The sequence below is a fragment of the Mastigoproctus giganteus genome, chromosome 6, assembly GCF_048544385.1.
Source record: "Mastigoproctus giganteus isolate SK-2022 chromosome 6, ASM4854438v1, whole genome shotgun sequence".
Taxonomy (NCBI): domain Eukaryota; kingdom Metazoa; phylum Arthropoda; class Arachnida; order Uropygi; family Thelyphonidae; genus Mastigoproctus; species Mastigoproctus giganteus.
This window is the reverse complement of record NC_143580.1, coordinates 10,132,209-10,154,652: the sequence shown is the minus strand read 5'-3', so window position 1 is coordinate 10,154,652 and position 22,444 is coordinate 10,132,209. Positions and strand designations below refer to the sequence as shown.

Here is a 22,444-nt window from a genome sequence, read left to right as displayed (position 1 = left end):
TATGGATCTCCAGCAGGCATTGTAATTGGAGTTCAGAATGAACCAGAGTGCTTCCAGTTTCCACATGCATTGATAATGTCATGTATATACAATACTTGATTATTAAAAGTAAGATATTTGAGCATTTGGTTTCATAAACTTTTCCATTTCAACCCCTGCTTGTAACCTTCCCTCACCTGTTTTCCAGGCCACAGCAGATCCCAATTTTAAGTTTGCACAGCGAGCTTTATAAAATTTTTGCATTATTAGTTTCTATGTAGGCCTTATTATTTGTCAATAACTGTAACCAGCCTTAATTGGCGTCTCCGTAGCCAGGTGGGAAGGAGCAGCAGTGCGTACCACACGCTTCTTGATTAGACCGGGGTTCGAGCCCGTCACCACCAAATATGGAGGATGCGGAAAGGTCAAGGAATGACCACCGCATATTCCGGAGCAATATGGCCTTAGTTGCTAATGCTCCTAAAAACCAAACAACAACAACAACAACAGCCTTAATTTAAGGACGAGTGGACTGTTTACAGAGGTTACATACCAGAAAAGGAAGAAAAGTACCTTTGGACTTTTTTAAAAACATCTCTCATAAAAACCATGGGGAGCCTGTGAATCTGACCCCTTAAATATTTGTTGTAGTGACTTATATGTTTCTATAAAAATTTTTTTTCGGAATTTAAATGATGCATAACAAGATTGATTACTACAGATGGATGTAAAATATATATTTTAACTTCTGTTGTGTTGATTAAAGCACACCTTCCTATGCATTATCAGATGTAATTTGCCAAACATTATCAGTTGCTCACCACAGCCCTAAGCAGTAAGTAATAATGTAAATATTTAATTAATATTTACCAGGACCATAATAGGGCCTGTATAAAAATTTTAAACAGAAGTGTTTTGCAGTTTTATTTTTTTAAAACTGTAAAATACCTCTGATTTCTCAATTAAAATTGCAAGTTTGTAGAATTTTTAAAAATTTTATTGATAGCTGAAATAATAAAAATTTATTCTACTATTTATTTGGTATATTTGTTTCAATCGTTTAGAGAGACCCCATAATTTTAATGAATTTTTATTTATTTTTTGGTCTGTCCTTTCTTTCGCAGTGTATTTCTATTTGTGAGCTCTGGTAGCGAGAAAAATTCCCTTTTCTTAGTTTAGAAATTTAGAGAATAGGATCCTTAACTGGGGAATGTTGATCCCACTTTTTTTTTTTTAAATTCTGCTTACTCAATTATCATCATAATAAAATTTAAAAACAAGCATAAGATTAAAAAAAAGCTTTTTATTTAGGAATAGTAAATAATTTCCTTCAGTTTTTTATTCCTTGAATAAAACATTTGTTTTTAACATAGGTGAGTGGATGGGCCAAACATGATCTGCATATAGTTCTTTTTCAATCTCAAGCCTGCCTATTATGCTCAGAGGTTCGCTGCATTCTAAACTATTATGGATTTTCTTACGCCATTGTTGAAGTGAATCCAGTGTTCCAGGGACAAATTGCATTTTCAGAAGAAAAAAAGTTGCCCATAGTTCTAGTTAAAAAAACTGATGATAATAATTTTAAAGTAAGTATATTAATTAAAACTTATTTTAAATTTAAGTGTTGAATAAAAAAAAAAAAAAGTACATTTCTAAAAACATTTTGACTTCCTCAGGTTCGAAACTTATACTTGAAACTTGACTTATACTCTAAATTGAATTGTGCTCGAGTATATGCAGTGGTGAGCTGTGAATATTTTAACAATGGGCTTGCAGTTTTTCCGACTTTCTACCGAGTAAATTTGATCAGTCACAGAAGTGACGTCATCCGTGGCTTCCACTAGAGGTGCTTCCCACGCTTACACTACCAGTAGTGTGATTAGAGCACGTGACACATTTTTCGTGACCAGTATGATATCTTGAGTCAGGATCCGATTTCGGGAGGGTGGACATATGTAGCTTATTACCCCCTTAACCATGCGTATAAGTGAATGTGTAAAACGTTCCTAAGTCTATCTAAAAAAAAACACTTAAAAACCTGGTCGTCATGCCTTGCCTTATGTGATAACTGGATACGACAGTGTCTGGAGTTCTAACTTTTTAGAATTTTTGAATAGTATGACATCAAAATCATGCTTCCTGAAGTTACTACTGCAGTAAGGATGATTGCAACAATACAAATATTTGTCAACAATTTCTTTTTTTGTCTCGCATTTTCATTACAGTCCATTGTTAGGTTCCCCTAACAGCTGCCTATGTCGCTTCAACTACAAGATTGGTATATCAATCTGTGCTGCTTTACAGAGATATTTAGATACATTGCACTCGCAAGTAAACCCAAAGGTCGCGGGTTTGAATCCCACCTCGGGCTTGGATCAGAGTAGAAAATGCAAAAAAAAAAAAAACTTTGGGAGGTGCATTATGGCCACAGAAGCCGATGTGCCAACAACTAACAAAAGAAAAAAAAAAACTCAAGTATACGTCTCTTACTTTAGTTATCATAAGTCCATTGTATCTTGTCTTCCAAAATTATGAAAATCTGTGAATGATCAATAAAATATTTACAATAAAAAAGCTCTTTTATTTTGTAATCGATATATACAGCTCAAAATACCTAAAAAGAAATGCGAAGGATGTTTTGCATAAACCAGAGTAGTAAGTTACTCTGTGGCATAAACCATTTACCACATGTGCTCAGCACACACGCAACTTTTTTATTCGTCTTTTTTTTAACAACTAGGGAAATACAATGGATACATTTTTTTCGTGATAAAATTTTAATATTGCAAATAAAAAATAACATGAAATATTTCCCATATCATAAATAACATAAAAACTATCACAAAGCATTCCACAATATAAAAACAAATATTACTTAAAAAACAAACTGTCTAGAAAAGGTACACAAAAACACAGATTACATGAAAAAAATTATTTCACAAATATTCAAGAAAAATTTATTCTAAAAATTGCCATATGTAATTTACTTCTTTATTAATATTTGTTGTCGATCTTCTGCTTTGCTCAATAGCTGAGCGATGATTATACAGGAACGATTTGACGTAACAATCCAGATCAAATTGAAACAGTGGTTTTCCATTTAAATGTATGGTCATCATATCTGCAACATGTTTAATTGTCACAATATTACTCATTATGCTGAAAGCTGAACTCAGTTTCAGCAATGCTAATTGCAATGGTTTCAATATTTTCTGACTTTCTTAATTGAAAACGGAATTTCACTCGATTTTAAAGATAAACTGTCTTCGACAAAATCTCTAAAATCATTAATTTTTATTTCATATTTTATCAGAAAACTTAAATTTCTTATTCGGTTTTCACTGTCTTGTAACCGAGACAAAAGTTCTTTCACATCCCACAATTTCGGGTAGCATATGTTTAAAATTTCTTTCAATGGTATAGTTATTTTCTTTATTTAATTTAAAATCATCCTGTTGCATTAATAACTTATCCTTTAAGGATAAAACAACATTTTAATAACTTATCACGAGGTAATTTTTTTACTTTCAATTTTGATTCCTTCAAATTCTTTCCACTTCAACATGCTCTCAATTTTAGCTTCATAATTTCCTTCAGAATTTTTCAAATTAGCGATAGCATTGATAGTTCAAATAATTAATTTGCTTTTACCATTGTGATTCTGTAAAGCTTCTGAAAGGTAAGAGAGCTCCTGCAGGATGTCGATCATTAGTGCTAAATGGTTAAGAAATTCCAAATTTAAAAGTCAATTTAATAATCTGGAATATTTAACTTCTGATTCAAAATGTTTTCACAAAGCGGGATAATTCCTCCAATCCTCAATTGCCATCTGCAAGCTAAAAGCTGCTAATCACGGCCCAAACACACGACTGATCTTTATAGTTTCCACATCAAATTCTTTAGCAATCATCCATAATTCACGCTAGTTTTTTGGAAATTGGTAATACAGTTTTTTTTTTTTTTTTTTTTAATTATTGTCTGTATGCCATTATATTTTTGAACATTTTCTACACAGCGAAAGGCTCGACAAAGTTTCAAAATCTGCCAACATTTCATCTTCGTAAAGTTCATATAATATTCTAGTTGCCTCAATCCCCCCCCCCCTATGTTGCTACTCTCACTAGTTCTTTGAATACAGTGCAAAATGTCGGAGTCACATGGATATTCAGCTGTTTTTGTTTGTTTCTTGTTTGTTATTTGGTTTTTAGGAGCATTAGCAACTAAGGCCATATTGCTCTGGGATATGCGGTGGTCATTCCCTGACCTTTCCGCATCCTCCGTATTTGGTGGTGACGGGCTCGAACCCTGGTCTAATCAAGAAGCGTGTGCTACGCACTGCTGCTCCTTCCCACTTGGCTACGGAGGCGCCTCAGCTGTTGTGACCATGTATACATAGACAGGAGAAATTTACTGGAAGGCATGGATCACTCACTTCTCCAAAAAACATATGCCCGTTTGTCGGAGTAAAGGGGAACCCCAACACAGGTTGACCAGAGGCTATAATCTGTGTCAAGAATCTTCTTAATCCTCTGACTGGCTATGGAAAACATATTGACTAACCCAACTGCTTGGTATGTGACTGCATAGGTTTTACGGACACCACTAACATTGTGAAATGGTAATCCCTTTCACCCTTAATTCGCGCTTTCTAATTACCTAAATTGCCTCAAGGCCAGAGGTGAGAATAATGCATACAAAGTTGTCTCTCCTAACCCATTCGAAACGTGGACATTTTCTTCATTCAATGGAAACTATTTTAAATGTAATTACCAAGGGGAATTCAAAAAAATTTGCTGTAAAGAAGTTGGTTAAACTGAGGTCCCACTGTAATAAAATCAAAAATGAAGCAATTTTAAAATACATAACTGATCTAATGCTGAGGATGGTGTCCTGCTCGTCCCACGTAGTTTCGGCTCTAGATACTCAATAACTGCATTCAGGATTTCATTTGTAAAATAAATGATCATCTCAACAATGGGCTCGCAAATTTTCAAAAAAAAAAAAATAACAATGGGCTCTCACGAGCCCACTATAGCTCACCACTGAATATATGTATATGGTAATTTCATTGTTATATCTTATTTTATTACATTACTGCTTAATTATTGCCTCAAATATATTAATGTAATTTTTTTACAATATATTGAACCATGCTTTATTTATGACATTTCTTTTTCATTTTTATAACACATATTACCTAGATATGGCAAACTTCAAAAAGCCTCACCCCCCTCCCATTTCTCTAAATTATCCTGGACTTTTGGCCAGGCGCCTCCATAGCCGGGTGGGCAGGAGCAGCAGTGCGTAGCACACGCTTCTTGATTAGACCGGGGTTCGAGCCCGTGAGCCACCAAATATGGAGGATGCGGAAAGGTCAGGGAATGACCACCGCATATCCCCCGAGCAATATGGCCTTAGTTGCTAATGCTTCTAAAAAAAAAAAAAACCAACCTGGACTTTTGGTTTTAAAATTTATTTTTGTTCCAGTGTGGCCATCAGCATGGTCCTTGCATATAAATTCATTATATACACTGAGATACCTCTGCATTAGGAACACCCAATTGACTCCATGTGCATCATCTGGCACTTCAGCATTCAGTAGACTGGTGTTTCATGTGAAGATGGGCCAGAGACTTGACCTGAGTTCCAATGAGGAAATGATCATTTGGGAAGGATGGCCACTTTCACCCAGTGTTCCACACAGCCATCTCTTGTGTTATAAAGAATAAACTAACTGTGGAAGAACTACCAGCTAGAAGTCCTGTATAGGCCAGACATGCATTGTTGACCAAAGGGGTGGAAGAGAAGGATCAAATGTATTGTCTAGCATAAGAGATGTGTCATAGTGAAGTAACTGACCATGCAATACAACATTGGGGGATGGCATGATCCATTTTTTATTATTATTAGTAGTAGCATTTGCATATGATGCAAGAAAGCAAGCTAATAAAGCATTAGCCAGAAAAAGATCCACATCACCCATCTATCCCCTACAATAATTATCTAGTTATTCCTTGAATTTATTCAAACTGCCCACTTCTATAACAACAGATAGAAGTTTGTTCCAACAATCAACCACCCTCTGGCTGAAGGCAAACCTCCACATACCTATCCTACAGCCATCCTTCCTTGATTTGAATTCCCCTCCCCTCATGTGTATAGCCTCAACAACAGGAAGAATGCCATCAGCATTCAGTTTGCGGCGCCTCCGTAGCCAGGTGGGCAGGAGCAGCAGTGCGTAGCACACACTTCTTGATTAGACCGGGGTTCGAGCCCGTGACCACCAAATACGGAGGATGCAGAAAGGTCAGGAAATGACCACCGCATATCTCGGAGCAATATGGCCTTAGTTGCTAATGCTCCTAAAAACCAAACAACAAACAACAAACAATTCAGTTTGCTTAATCCATTCAAAGCTTTAAACAATTCAATCAGATTACTTCGCAGGTACCTACTCTCCAAATACTGCAGTTTGCAGAGAACTGAAGCCTTTCTAGGTAAGACCACCCTTTTGTTCCCTTCACCAATCTTGTTGTCCTCCTCTGCACCCATTCCAGCAGATCTACATCTGTCCTAAAATGAGACCTCCAGACCTGTATGCAGTGCTCAAGATGCGGCCTAACCATTGCCTTATACAATGGGTATAACACTTCCTTATGATATATAGGAACTAGCAAATCAAACAGAACCCCATGAGCAGTGCTGGCAGCCTGTCTGCATTGCTCAGAGAACTTCATATCTGACTGCACAATTGCCATTGGTCTTTTTCATTTTTAACTACCCCAAGTGTATTAGCATACAGTACGTTAATCTGGGATTACTGCTGCCCATATGCAGTACCTTGCATTTGTCAATGTTAAACTTCAATTGCCACTTGTCAGCCCATTTGCCTAATTTTTTTCAATCTTGTTGCAGTAGCTTACCCTGATTACTGTTATTAGCCATCCTGCCAACCTTTTGCCTCATCTGCAAACTTAGAGACTTATACCTTCATCAATATCATTAATAAATATAGAAAACAACAACAGGTCCAGCACTGAACCTTGGGGGACTCTGCTAATATGAGTCCATGAAGAGTAGTGTCCATTAATAGTCACTCTCTGCATTCTCTCACTCATCCAATCCCTTTATCCAGAGCAGTAACTTGTCCTTAATGCCACACTGTTCCAGTCTGTCTTTTATGTATCACAGCCAAAAGCCCACAAGATTATCTTTGTAGACAGCCCATTACAAACAAATGTGCCTACAGCGGGTACGGTAGCAGAGCTGTTAAATAGTGGATAAATCCATGGTCCTGTTCCATTTTTAATTCGGCATAACCCATTTAAATATGGACTAGATGTTGAATGCTAGGTGGTTGGGGGCCAGACCCAGAACTAGGCAAACCTTGCCTGGGGCAAAAGTGTTATAAGTACACCCAGTGGCAGCTTGTGATGTTTGGGGGTTACTGCATCTTAAACTCTGATGTTTGGGGGCTGCTGCGTCTTCAACTCTGATGTTTGGGGTGCTGTGTCTTAAAGTTACATTAAATTGCCTTGGATATAAGACATGTAGACATACACAGTAATAATAATAAGCAAGTTAAAAATATTACAAAAAATTAACTAGACATTTACCATTAACAGACTTGAACTTTTATTTAAAAACAAAATCCATTCTTCGGTTTTTATTTGTTGAAAATAGATTAATAACTTTTTCATTCAAGTTTGGTGCACTGTTGACCAAGCTTTTCTTTGAAAGAATTGCTTGAGCCTTTCCTAATTCATAGTGCTCTTTAAAAATGTTTTTATTCTTTTTAATGTCTAATGGCAGTGTTTGAGCTCTGAAGTAGTCATCGGAATGGTCAAAAGAACTTTTATGAGTTTTGTAAGTTCACCAAGAACTTCAGCTAGATTATTTTCTGAGATAAATTTCATCAAGTCAGTTAATTTGAAATAATTGTGTAGATCATGTCTGCTATAGAAAACTTGTAATTCCCCAAGAAGTTTTTCTCATTCAATCATGGGATATGCCTCAGCAGTCTACCGTACCTCTTCCATGGACATTTTCGTACGAAAAATAACTAAAGTTCTCTTTGTTAAACAATTTAGCAGCAATTAATTGCTTTGTAAAAGAATATTTCTCACCTATGCTTCAATCATTAGTATTTTTGAAGGATTTTCACAGTACATTGAGTTCCTGATTTTTAGAAAGGCATTCTAAAGTTTCCTATATATTCATGTATTTTAACTACCTCAATTTCTTGAGATTGCATTTGATTATAAATAACTTCCACGTGAGGCATTATCTGATGGAAAAGTTCTAACCAGAACTTGAATTTTTCATTACTCAAGATGTGCAAAATTCCAGTTGCTTCTGAAATCATCTTATCTGCGTTTGCTGTCGCTTGTAGTTCCTCCATGCACTTTTTTGAGGATTCAAAATTTTCATAAACGCTGTTCACAGTGCATACATTGAAGTTCCATCTTGTAGGGAAAGGTCGGGCATATGCTTTCTGAGAACAGAGAGATGCTGTGGTGATCTCGAGAAAAATGTTGGTATCAACATGAGGTTTGAAAAGAATATTCTTGAATCTCTGGTACTACTTGCTGCATTTCTCATCATCAAATTCTGTTGGTGTGCATAGCAGTGAATAAAATGTGCATTCTGTACAATTCTTTTATTTTAGCCTGAACTCCCCCTTCCTTGCCTTTCATCATACTTGCACCATAAAATGTCTGAGCAACCAGTTTTTGAGTATTTCCTTCAAGGATTATGTCTAACTGATCTAGAATTCACTTCGATATTCTGTCTGCCGTTTGGTTTTCCGGAGTGAAAAAAACCCCAAAAACACTCAGAGATGTCTCCATTCGGTTCATATCTCAGAACAATTACCATTTGTATATGTTCTGAAACATCTGTTGTGTCATCAGCCATGACAGCTACGAATGAAGCTTCTTTAATTTCTCTTTTTATTTCATCCCGGCATATTTGCAGCAAACAGTCAAGAATATCATTCTGAATAGTTTTTGAAATGCCTTTAAATGCTGGCGCCTCCGTAGCCAGGTGGGCAGGAGCAGCAGTGTATAGCACACACTTCTTGATTAGACCAGGGTTCGAGCCCGTGACCACTTAATACGGAGGATGCAGAAAGGTCAGGGAATGACCACTGCATATTCCTGAAGCAACATGGCCTTAGTTGCTAATGCTCCTAAAAACCAAATAACAAACAAACAAACAAACTTTAAATGCTGCATTACTTTCTAAATGGTTCTTTAAAAATCGTCTTTTTAGAATCGTCTTTTTCTTCATGTCCACATAAAGGAATTTCAAACTGTCTACAACATTTAATGCAGTCTATTATTATTTTAGATAATATCTCATGATTCTTGGTAACTTTTCTGTTATGTTTGCAGATCAAAAGTGTGGGTTGTTGTTGTTGTTGTTGCACAGTGAGGCCTGCGGTTAATTAAACTCAAAGTTGGAAATGATTTCGTGTTTTTATTAATTTATTATTGAAATGATTACTGGAAATAGAGGATGCTCATACTATATGTGGGTCCTGTTAATAAAAATATTCATCGCATTGCATTGTTCTTCACAAAATTTCATATAACTCCATTCACTGTATATCTAGATTTAAATAGCTGGGGGTGCTGCAGTGCCACAGTGCCTATGGACGAGTCACCCCTGAGTGCGCCCTCATTATATGTAGGTAGTCAATCTTTCGGTAGCTTAGCTAGTGTTGTCGATGCCCGGCGGCAACATGTCTTCCTGGTGCCCCTGATTGTGATAGATAATTCCTTCAGTTTGCACCCCTGAAGCCCAGTGCCTGGGGGAAATTCCCCCTCTGCACCCCCCTTGCTGTGCTTCTGCAATCTTTATGAATTTATAAAAATTATATTGCAACTGTCTACGATTTGCATATGTTTATTAATAAAATAATTTAAATAATATAATGAATATAACAAAACAAAAACATCAAAGAAAAAGAAACACAAATTTTCATTTATATCTAGAAAGAATTTAATTCTCTATAAACTACAAAGAAAATACACATAACTACAAAGAGATTAGAAAACCAGATAGTTTGTTTATATATCTAGTATAAAATCATAGAAACAAAATATTGTGAATATATTATGAATATATATTGTGAGATTAAATTTATGCTTTTTTGACTTCTTTCTTCTTCACAATAGTTTATATTATTCTGTAGATCACAACTCAGATTTGACATCTGATGGCATGTGTTCAAGAATAATCTGCTTGTTTCCCTAACATTATAACCTTCTACATTTATGGAACAAAAGTAGCAGTAATTAATATGATCCTGAGGTTTCCTTGACACCATGGGAATGGCAAATTTCATGGCTTTCTTTTTACCACAATTGTTAGCCCTCTACACATGTACAGCATATTTTATGGAGGAAGGGCAACTTTTATCTAGATCACCTAATTTAATTCCAATATATGCAAGCATATACATTTTCACAAATGATATTATGTCCTGCCTTTGTTTCACCACAACATAGTTATCAAATATATAACGAAATATATTTGTCTTGTTCACAACCAAGAATTGCCATTATCAATTCATGTCATATGTAAATTACATTAGAAGATGGTGATAGTTAGCATGACTGCACCAGAAAACAACTGAATGCAGAAGAAACACTTCACAGGCTTATATGGCTACCCAAATTGTAGTTCTCAACATGTATGAATATGTCTATATCTGTCAGGGCACAAAGGAAGTGTACACACATCATATATAGGGAATATGTATCTAAAAAAAGCTGTACATGATAGGCAAAAACAATTTGGAAACATCAAAATCTATGCAGACCGGTGTAATTAATACTTTAACAATGTAATCACTATTTTTCCTCTTGGAAATAAAGTGAATCATGATTTTTAAATTATATTTCATGTTTCAATTTATAATGCAACTTTTTTTTTAGATATTTATGCATTTAATGAACTTTGGAAACTATTGATTAATAATTCTATATTCATTGAAGCCAACAATTTCAATAATATATATTATTATTTTCCTTTCTTATTAGAAATTAGTTGATTCTACCTTAATCATGACCATTTTAAAAACTTATGTGCTGAATCCCACGAAGAGGCTTGAAGACATGCTGAAAGAACACCAGTGTATTACCTATACAGATGAAATAACTAAAAAAGTACATGCAGAGATTGGAAATAGATATAAAGTTACTTACCAACCAACTAGAGGAGTGAGCATTGGAAATAAAAAGTATGTTTCAATTTAAAAAAATAGTAAAATGACAAGTCTGATATGTGTTATGGAGATTGATTCCCAATTGTTATTGGGAATTGTGTGTAATTATTTCCATTAAATTTTTTAAAGAAACCAAGTTTGTACATCGGCATCATTATTGTATCATCTCATATAGTGAAATCCTTCACTTTCAGTTGACAACCGCCACTCAGCCAGCACTGTTTTGAAGCTATTTGACTTCTCATCAGTGAGTAGGTACCCAGAGGTATAAGGATTGACAACTCAGTTGTGACTTATTTACACAATATAAGAGATGACAAAAGTTGTGCTTCTTAGACTAATATTATTTTAGGGCAGAAGCCTCAAACTATGACATTACTTAGTGCATTAGCATTAGTTGAGGCATATGATGCAAGAAAGCAAGCTTATATAACATTATCCACAAAAAAAAAAAAAACCCTTCCCATTACACCCATCTGATCACTCCAAATGTTTGTCTAATTTAGCCTTAAATTTATTTAAGCTTCAACTTCCACAACAACAGATGGAAGTCTGTTCCAGCAATCAACCACCCGTTGGGTAAAGGCAAACTTCCACACATCTGTTCTACAACTGTCTTTCCCGAATTTGAATCTATGACACCCTCAGGTTCTTAATCTGAGCAAGCGGAAGTATCCCATCAGCATTGAGCCTGCTCAAACCATCCAAGGCCTTATACACCTCAATCAGATCACCTTGCAAGTGTCTCCAGATGCTGCAACTTGCAAAACTTAAGCCTTTCTTCATAAGAGGACCCCTTTCATCCATTTACCAATCTTGTTGCCCTTCTCTGTACTTGTTCTAGCAACTCTGTCCTTCCTAAAATGAGCCCTCCAGACCTGTACACAGTATTTGAGGTGTATCCTGACCATTGCTTTATACAAAGGGATAATCACCTCCTTCTCTCTCTCTCTGCTAGCAAAATTCCTATATTTGACAAAACTCCATGACCTGCTCTGGCAGCCCATCTGCACTGCTCAGTGAACTTCATATCTGACTGCACAATTATACCCAGGTCTTTTTTATTCTCCACCTCCCTGAGTGTAGTACCACACAGTTGGGTATGTTTCTCTTGGGTTACTACTACCCATATGCAGTACTTTGCATTTGTCAATGTTAAACTTCAGTTGCCACACCTCAGCCCATCTGCCTAGCTTTTCTAGATCCTGTTGCAGTAACATACTGTCTTTACTGTCATTAACAACCCTGCCAATCTTTGTATGATCTGCAAACTTGGACATTAAGCCTGATATGCCTTCATCAATATCATTGATAAATACACAAAACAACAATGGGCATAGCACTGAATCCTGGGGGGCTCCACTAATAACATTAATCCACTTAGAGCAGTGTCCATTTATTACCACTCTCTGTTGTCTCCCACTCAACCATCCCTTTATCCATTGCAGCAACTTGCCCTTAATGCCATACCACTCCAATTTGTACAGCAGTCTTCCATGTGCAACAATATCAAAGTCTTTCCTGAAATCCAAGCATATGATATCAAAATTATTTTTGGCATCCAGTTCCTTTGTGACCACATCGTAGTATCCAATCAAATTGGTCACACAAGACAAATTAACAAACCCATGCTGTGTCTGAACTAGTACTGCAGTCTTGTCTAGGTGATCCTGCATCACTTCTTTAACCAGTGATGCCATTATTTTCCCTGGAACAGAAGTTAAACTAACAGGTCTATAATTATTTGTGTCACCCTTTGTGAATTGGGGATACATTTGCACATCCCGAGTTCATGAGGACCTCTTCTGAATCTAAGGATGCTCTCATAATTATGGCTGAGGGTTTTCTTACTTCCCTCGCTGTCTCCTTCAGTATAATTGGATAGATTCCATCTGCCCCAGGTGCCTTTTTTATGTTTAACTTTAACAATTTCTCCTCCATTTTGCTCTCTGTTATTACAAAATCATTTAGTTCCCTGTTAGAGTTTAGTAAACTTCTGTCCTCCCCTTCCTTACAGAATTCCTCACATGTGAATGTAGATGCAAACTACTCATTCAGTTTGTCAGTTATCTGAGCAGGATCATCAGGAGCACCCGTGCTCCTGACCACTCGGCTACGGCGGCCTTTAACTAATGTCATGGTTTGAATTTTACAGTTTGAGGCTTTCTGCCCTAAAATATTATTAATTACACTATACATCACTTATTGTGATCACAGAAAATGTGCTATCATTCATTTAATGTTATTGGTTTTATGAAATCCTGATAAAACAAGTACTAATATATATAAAAAACATTTCTTGTAATTAGCACTTTGGTTTTTGTTATCACTTTTTGCCTTGTCATGGCCTTGTTGCATTGGTAGTGGAAGTGGTTATGTAACATTCTGATTTGTTCTTGAACTCCAACACACTTGTATGTCATACAAGTGTGTTGGTGTAGACATACAACAACTTGTATGTCTAGATGTCTAGTTACTGCTGTTGCATCGTACAGCTCGTATGGTTGTTGGTGTCATCATTCTGTGAAAAGAAAGCTGTCTCTGTATGCTTACTGATTTGACTGTTTAATTACAGTGGGGCATTAACCCTTTTTTATTATGTATTGTAATGATGGAAGTGCAAAATAAACATAATGATCTAAACCTTAAAGAAAAACTTTCCATTTCAGAACACTATGATAAATACCAAAAATGAGTCAACATAATGCAGTGGTGCAGTTAAAAATTTTGCAACCTCTTTTGTGTACAATTTTTAAAAAATCAAGATGTTATTGAGAGAGCAGTAAAACAAATTGAAAATTTGAACAGTACAGAAGTAATAGTGGAAAAGATGGTCAGATAAAATCAGCATTAAAACTAGTTCACAAAGTGCCCATGTTGACTGTCTCCTGATGCAGTGGAAAGCAGAAGAGAACTTGCTAAGAAAATGGGGAAAGACAATTTTGTTGCAACAGAAGGATGGTTTCCTGTTGGAAAAACCAGGAAAACATTGTTTACAAACTCATGTATGGTGAACAAAAAGATATTAATTTCTTAGCAGATGAAAGTTGGATTAAAGACAAGTGGCCTAAAAATGTTTACAGTGCAGATGAAACAGGACTTTATATCATGCCTTGCCTAAACACACACTTATTAAATATGTGTGTTCAGGCAATTTGTTCATTTTTGAGCAAATAAATCTTATTTGTTCAAAAATGAGAATGCAAAAGGCAGTAAAACTTTGAAGGAACATATGGCAGTCTCATGCTGTGCAAGTATGTATGGTAATTTTTTTTTTTTTTTTTCCTTTTTGTTAGTTGTTGGTGCATCGGCTTCTGTGGCCATAATGCACCTCCCAATGATTTTGCAGTACTTTGATCCAAGCCCGAGGCAGGATTCGAACCCGCGACCTTTGGGTTGCCAGGCAGGCACTTTACCCACCTGGCTAGCCCGGTCGGTGTATGTATGGTAACAAAGAATGGTTTTTGGTGATTGGTAAAATCAAGAACCCATGGTGCTTTAAGGACAAGCAGCAGCCATTATCAATACATTGCAGGATGGAAGCCTCCTCAACAATTCATATTGAGGGAAATGGACCACAATCTGCCACACTGGTCCAGTGCAGGTTGGCAGATCGGCCGTATTTGGCAGTCAGGGGCTTGAACCCCGGTCTCCTCAAAGAGCATGCACTGTTGCACTACCATTCCTGACCACTGGTGCTTTAAAAGTATGAATAAATTAATATACAGTCCACTGCTACCCAAGTTCCAATGCTTGGATGATGGCTTTGATCTTTAATCGGTGATTAATGAAATAGGACTGTACTGTACACATTGTGAATTCTTTGTTAAAACACATTAAGGTTGTTTTCTTACTTGCTAATACAACATCACTGATACAATCATGTGACCAGGGAATGATCTGAGCTTTAAAGGCCTACTACTATCAAGAAATGCACACTATAATCTTGGAAAATATGGAGGATATGCAACAAATGAGTGTAAATGATTTGGCTAAAAAACTAATAGTCTAAATTCCCAGCATTCCCTGAAACAGTATTCTGAATTGTTTTAAGCAAGGGAGATTTTTTAAAGAACCCAGAGAAGCTGAGAAAACTGTAGATGTATAGCTATCAGATATGACTATAAATAACTCTGAAGCTTTGATGGAAATTGATCAGAACATTATCATTGCTACTAAGCTGACAGAAAATGACATCTGTGAGACTCTTACTTGCACAGACATGTAACTGACAGAGGAAAAAGAGTCTGAAGAAAAAGAATATAATGATAATGCCTGCAAAACCAGTAAACCTCCAACAAATGCTGAAATGTGACAGGCTCTAGAAGTGTTGCGACTTGGCTTACAGCACAGATCAGGAGATTTTCAAAAACATGAATATGAATGTTTTATTAATGACCTTATCAGAAATGATATAGGCAATCAACTTTAAAAGAATTTTCCTAATTCTTGATTTTAATATTTTCATTATTTGTTTTTAATGGTTTGTATGGATTTCCAGAAACATTGAGTTTCCTTTAAATTGATGATTTTCTTGAAGAAATAGTAAACAGTCAAATTAAAGTATTTTATTTTGCTTGATTTTAATGCTTTCTTTCTGTCCATTTGCACCTTTTTTATGTACATTTCCACTACACATAAATCAACAATGCTGAACAGCTGAATTCATATTTCATCAGTTATTGTTATCAATTAAGCTGTGTCCTGAAGTGACCACAATTAGCAGTGTCCATTGTATTGTTATTGGTGCTTATGGAATTATATCATTAATAAGATGCACAAACAGGATGCATGTTTACTTATTTTTTTATTAATTACCTCATAAAGTTAAAATTGTACCAGATGACATACATCTCATTAATAAAAAATAATTACTATATCATAAAACATTTTGTAAGTTTATATTGCAAATTCTCAGAATAACACTGTTCTCTCTCTCTCTCTTTTTTATAGAAAAGAAAGAGAAGGGCGTCATTGGGTGGATGAAAATCTGGTACCGGCTATATATCTTAATATTTATAAGACATGGAGTGAATCTTTACAAGTTCTGCGGTACTTTTCACGTCTTGGATTATGGAAGAGAGTTTTTCCACATAATTACAAGTTTCTGATTTTTTTTTTAGCAATTTTAAAACTAATGGAGTATGGCGGTACAAAACAAAATAGGTATGTTGTCTTTTTGTTTGCAATATAATTTTTTTTTAATAATAAAATTCACATTGAAAGATTACTCACTCTGTATATAGAGTGAATTTTAAAGATTTTTCAAAATTGTTAGCATGCATTCATAGGATAAAAATATAGTGATGTAAGTATGATCAGGCCAGCCTGATAAGAGATGAGGCTACAGTGCTCGGTCCTACAATTCGTTAGGGAACCTGGATGAGATCTTTATATTTTTCAGTAATTAAATTTATTGTTAATAATCAGCAAAAATTCTCGAAACTTAAAATAGTAAAAATATTTTATTACTTTTCTGTATTATTGAATTGTTATACCATATATGTCTTACCAGTAATATTAATGTACACCTTCCTATCTATATTCAGGATAACTAATAATGTATGCTGAAACCATTAGACTTTATGACAGCCTATAGTCTCCATGGAACACTATCCACAGTTTTTTGTAAATGTTCTTAGATATGTTCTGCCCATTTGGCCTTTAAAGCAGTGACCAGTTCATCGGCACCTCCGTAGCTAGGTGGGCAGGAGCAGCAGTGGCTTCTTGATTAGACCGAGGTTCGAGCCCGTGACCACCAAATACGGAGGATGCGGAATGGTCAGGGAATGACCACCGCATATCCCTTTAGCAATATGGCCTTAGTTGCTAATGCTCCTAAAAACCAAATTTTTCAAATTTGGTTTTTAGGAGCATTCCTAATTTCATTTCAAATTTGGTTTTTAGGAGCAATTTTGAATTGTCCTTCTGATGCAAGTTTGAGCCTTCCCTGACAATGTTGCCACATTGTAGGTAATGTATTATTATCTAGGATTTCTAGATAGACCTCAGTATTTGTGGCATTATCCAAAACAACCAATGGTCCCTTGGTAAAACCATGAAAACAACCCCATGCTGCCTCCTCCAAACTTCATTGTTGGGACATTGGATCTTGGCCGGTAACTTTGCCAGACATCTGTCACATCAGGACACAACTATCAGACTTAGTAGACCATATATTGTGACTCATCTCTCCAAAGCACAGGCTTCCATTGATGTACAGTCCAAAAATGGCAGGCCTTATACCTGGCTAGATGGTATCTGGCATTAGTTAGGATGATGTCTGCCAGGGTATGTCTGCCAGGGGCAAAGGTTGATGACGTTGTAGAGCGAATATCATCTTTTAAGGGCACAAAAGGTGATATAGTTGTACACGTTGGCACTAATAATATTAAGAGTAGGAGACCGGCAGAATTACTTAACAAGTACAGGTCACTGTTGAACAAAAGCCGAGAATTAGGGTTGAATTTGAAAGTGTCTGCAATTCTGCCCATACACGATAGGACGGAGTATATGATGAGAGCCTTGTCGATCAATTCGGCCCTGGAAAGATTGTGCAAGGCTCAAGGGGTAGAATTTTTTTCAGCCTGGACTGTACTTGTTAACAGGAGAGATTGCTTCTACAGGGATGGGATACACTTAAATAGAAAGGGTGCAAGAATATTTGCTGATGCTATTGAGGCAGTGTTAGGTGGGTCGGAAAACTGCTAGCTTGGGGGGAGACAAAGACCAATAGATTGACAGTAGCCACTGGCAGAGGTGAAAGAGATTCTTGCACTGCTTCTATTAGAATGAGCAGAAGCCTGAAAAACAAGATGCATGGTATTTCAGAGACTGCTGGGAGCCATTGCGGTACAAGTAAACACATGGGTTGTGTTAGGGTAGCTAAGAATAGAAACAGGTGCAGGTATACTTGCGTGTACACCAATGCTAGGAGTTTAGTAAATAAATTTGATGAATTTGAGGTATTGCTCAAAACATCAAAGGCAGATATTGTTGGGATATCAGAGACGTGGTGTCACACAGATATAAGGGATGCAGAACTGCAATTTGGGGAGTACAACGTCTACAGAAAGGATAGACAGGATAGGAAGGGGGGGAGGGGTTATGCTATTAGTTAAGAAACACATAAAAACCAAGGAAGTGAAGCCAGTCGACATTGCCGGACAGTGCAGTGTTGAGTCAGTTTGGTGTGACATAAGCATTGGGCAATCAAAATTGAGAGTAGGAGTGTGCTATAGGCCTAATGACTCTGATGAGTATAATAAGGAACTGTACAGGGAAATAGAGTGGGCCAGTAAATCAGAGAGTCTTATAATGGGAGATTTTAATTTCCCAGATATTGACTGGAATTTGGGGGCTGGATACTCACACACTAGCAGGGCTTTTGTGGATTTATTGGATGACTGTTTTCTACATCAGCATGTTCGGGAGGCAACTAGAGGGAGTAATACTCTTGATTTGATTATCAGCAGTGATTCTTCATGCATTAAGAATCTGCAGATAAACGAACCACTAGGTGGCAGTGATCACAGTGTGCTGAAGTGGGATTTACTCAAAGAGGTAATTACCATTAGGGGTAAAGGGAAGGATTATTGCTTCCATAAAGGCGACTACGATGGACTGAGACTGTATTTAAATTCTATACAGTGGGACCAACTGATGATGTTACCAACAGCAAATTCAAAATGGGAAGCATTCAAAGAACTTATCTTGGAAGCTACTAGGCTTTACATACCAACTAAGAAATATTGTTCAAGGTTTAGGCCAAAATGGATGCCAGATGAACTAATGAGGCATATGGCAGAGAAGAAAAATGCATGGGATACATACAAATTAACACATGACACAGAAGCCTATGATAGATACAAGTTGATATGCAACCAAGTTACAAAGGAGGTTAGGCAGGCGAAGGCAGATTACGAGAAATCCTTGGCAAGGGATGCAAAGAAAAACAGCAAAGAGTTCTTTACTTATGTAAACTCTAGAAGGAAGGGGATGAATCAGATTGGTCCACTTGATATTGATGGGTCAACTGTTGATGATCCTGCTCAGGTAGCTAACAAACTAAATGAATATTTTGCATCGACATTCACACATGAGGAGTTATTCAGCAAGGGGAATGCCAGAGGTGTATTCAACTCTAGCAGTAAGCTACAGAATCTTGAAATAACTGGGAGTAAAGTGGAGGAGAAACTGTTGAAGATAAACACAAGAAAGGCACCCGGGGTGGATGGGATCTATCCAGTTATATAACTAAACGTTCGTACCAATATTTTTGAGGCACCCTATATATGTACATATAGAAACCACTCTTTTGCTTCCATCTCATTTCATTCATGGGTAGGTAGATAATTTATTGATAATGCACATAGAGAGACAGGTACGTACGTAATAAATTATCTACCTACCTATCAACGAAATGAGATAGAAGCAAAATGAGATAGTAATGTTATATGTATATATATATTTATATATTTATTATTATTATCATCATCATCAGTTTATTCAACAAACACCCCTGTACAGAAATTATCTAGGAGGGTGGCGCCTACATACATCCAAATAAACTTATTAGAGTGCAACATACGATAAAATATCAGCAAATACATAAGATATATAAACATAGAAGAAAAATTACATACAGAAATCATGCATTCATAGAAAAATTACAAAACAATATACAGGGTGTTTCAGTTAAACGTTTCAGAACTTCTAAGAGGGGTAGGGTAAATCCTGACAACTCGAAATCATATAGCAATGTGGGGTCGGAAATGCTTCCCTGAAGCGGTGTTGTACACAGAAGCACCATAAAGAAAAGAGACCGTAAGTGAGAAATCGTTTTAATAATACATGAAAAGAAGCAAAAGGTACATGGATTAAAGTAAGTGTTCGAAGTTTCTTCCATGGGCTACAATGCACGCCTCACATCTCCGACGCATGGACATCCAAACATTCTGGAATACTCCAGGCGAATTTCTTTGGCAGCTACTGCGATTCTTGCAACCAGCTCCTCAGCATTGTCAACAGGGGTGTTATAAACTAGCGATTTCATATGACCCCAGAAATAAAAATCAAGACATGATAGGTCGGGTGACCGAGCAGGCCAACGCACGGGACCACCACGTCCGATCCACTGTTGACCAAATGTGACATCCAGGTAGTTACGAACATCTCCGCTATAATGGGCAGGGGCTCCATCGTGTTGGAACCACATTGTCTGTTGCGTCGATGCAGAAATCTGTTCATCTCTCAAAAGTTGTGGCAATACTTGCTGCAGAAAGATCAAGTAGATAGGTCCGGTTAGACGACACGGTAACAGGTAAGGTCCGATGAGGTGATCTCGCAGGCCAACGCACGGGACGTGGTGGTCCCGTACGTTGGCCTGCTCGGTCACCCGACCTATCATGTCTTGATTTTTATTTATGGGGTCATATGAAATCGCTAGTTTATGACACCCCTGTTGACAATGCTGAGGAGCTGGTTGCAAGAATCGCAGTAGCTGCCGAAGAAATTCGCCTGGAGTATTCCAGAATGTTCGGATGTCCATGCGTCGGAGATGTGAGGCGTGCATTGTAGCCCGTGGAAGAATCTTTGAACACTTACTTTAATCCATGTACCTTTTGCTTCTTTTCATGTATTATTAAAACGATTTCTCACTTACGGTGTCTTTTCTTTATGGTGCTTCTGTGTACAACACTGCTTCAGGAAAGCATTTCCGACCCCACATTGCTATATGATTTCGAGTTGTCAGGATGTACCCTACCCCTCTTAGAAGTTCTGAAACGTTTAACTGAAACACCCTGTATATATTAATACAAAATTACAATAAATAAAACAATACAAAATTACAAAACATGGAAAAATTACAAAACAATATACATACATACATAGAAAAAATGACATCATCATTTACACTATGAATTGGTCCTCACTGTCATTCTTAACGAATACCCTCAGTCCTATAAGAGTCTTTAGGAAATATAATATATCGTTCATTTAAGATTTTTATGAGTTCGAGGGCACTTGAAGTCTTTCTTGAATTACGTTCTTCATCATATTTGTAATTTCGTATACAGATCCGCTGCAATGAGCTTCCTGTAAGTTTTCTCATGGCATTACCTGTCCGGGTCTATTTTGAGGTCTCTAAACAGCTTCAGAGTATTGGTAGGAAACATCCACATTAATCGTCCGTGTTATTGAGAGCGCTTCGGAGACTGAGGGTTGTGGAGGCGGGCTCCAGGGCGGGGCCTCACTACCAGATTTTCAATTTGAGGGGCATCTAAACTCCCAGTCAGAAGTTGTGCCAGAGTGCTGATGTTTCGTATTGTGATCATCTGAATCCACGGAGATGTGTTCAAGTTTGCGTACAGTATGGATTTCGAAATTGAGAAGGCCTCCCGGCAATCCTATTTAACCTAGTCATCTACCACCTAGTACTGCCTGCTAAGACAGAGGGGTGGCATTCCTCCATGTGGCGTGGGCGCCACACCTCGACCCCTGCATACGTTGGCTCACACCTGGGTGGTCACCCACCATGTGCTTGTGCATGGAGGTTATACCCATGATTACTAACAGTCCCATACCATCGTGAAGGTGCAAGCAGAGGATTTGGCTGTCACAGACCGTCCGGAATTTGCCGAAATTGGGTCCACTTGACTTGAGTGTCACCCAAATATCAGTTCCATCAGCGTTTTAGACTCCCAAGTAGCAAATACAGATTGTCTGGCATATCTGAGAGAATGTCTGTGACAACCTCAAGGACCACTCATATAGTCAGCACCCTGGGATCAATACCTGGTCATCTGCACACAAAAAATGCTCCGTTTGGAAAGGTGAATGTTGTGATCCACACATAATCTCACTGATCTCCATCTTGGTACCAAGCTTCCAGAGTCACTTCCAGGTACAACTTGGATGAGGTGTACGTAGCAAGCCTTTTGATGTTTTGAATTTGCTTGATATTTTTGATCCAACTCGAATGCAGTAAGTGTTATTTTTGTAGATTTTTATAATTATGTCAATCAGTGGTTGCCGTATTGACATGTTTTTCATGGCATTCCCCAATATCTTTCTTGGGACACGGTCATACGCTTTTTCCAAACCAATAAACACTAATCCTATACCCTTTCGAGTAGCGAGGCATTTTTCCAGAATCTGCTTGACCGTAAATTGATGGTCAATACAAGAACGTCCAGCTGTAAATCCACACTGCTCCTCCGAAATTCTCAT

At 37.1% G+C, this 22,444-nt stretch overlaps 1 protein-coding gene across 1 annotated transcript in view; it reads left to right on the top strand.

Annotated features, from left to right (window-relative positions):
* LOC150083898 (prostaglandin E synthase 2-like) overlaps positions 1–22,444 on the top strand; it is a 60,985-nt gene that overhangs the window by 16,077 nt on the left and 22,464 nt on the right. The window contains exons 2-4 of the mRNA XM_090375577.1: positions 1,353–1,565; positions 11,028–11,227; positions 16,166–16,378. Coding sequence (XP_090231703.1) covers positions 1,353–1,565; positions 11,028–11,227; positions 16,166–16,378 — 626 coding nt within the window. The remainder of the gene's footprint in view (positions 1–1,352; positions 1,566–11,027; positions 11,228–16,165; positions 16,379–22,444) is intronic.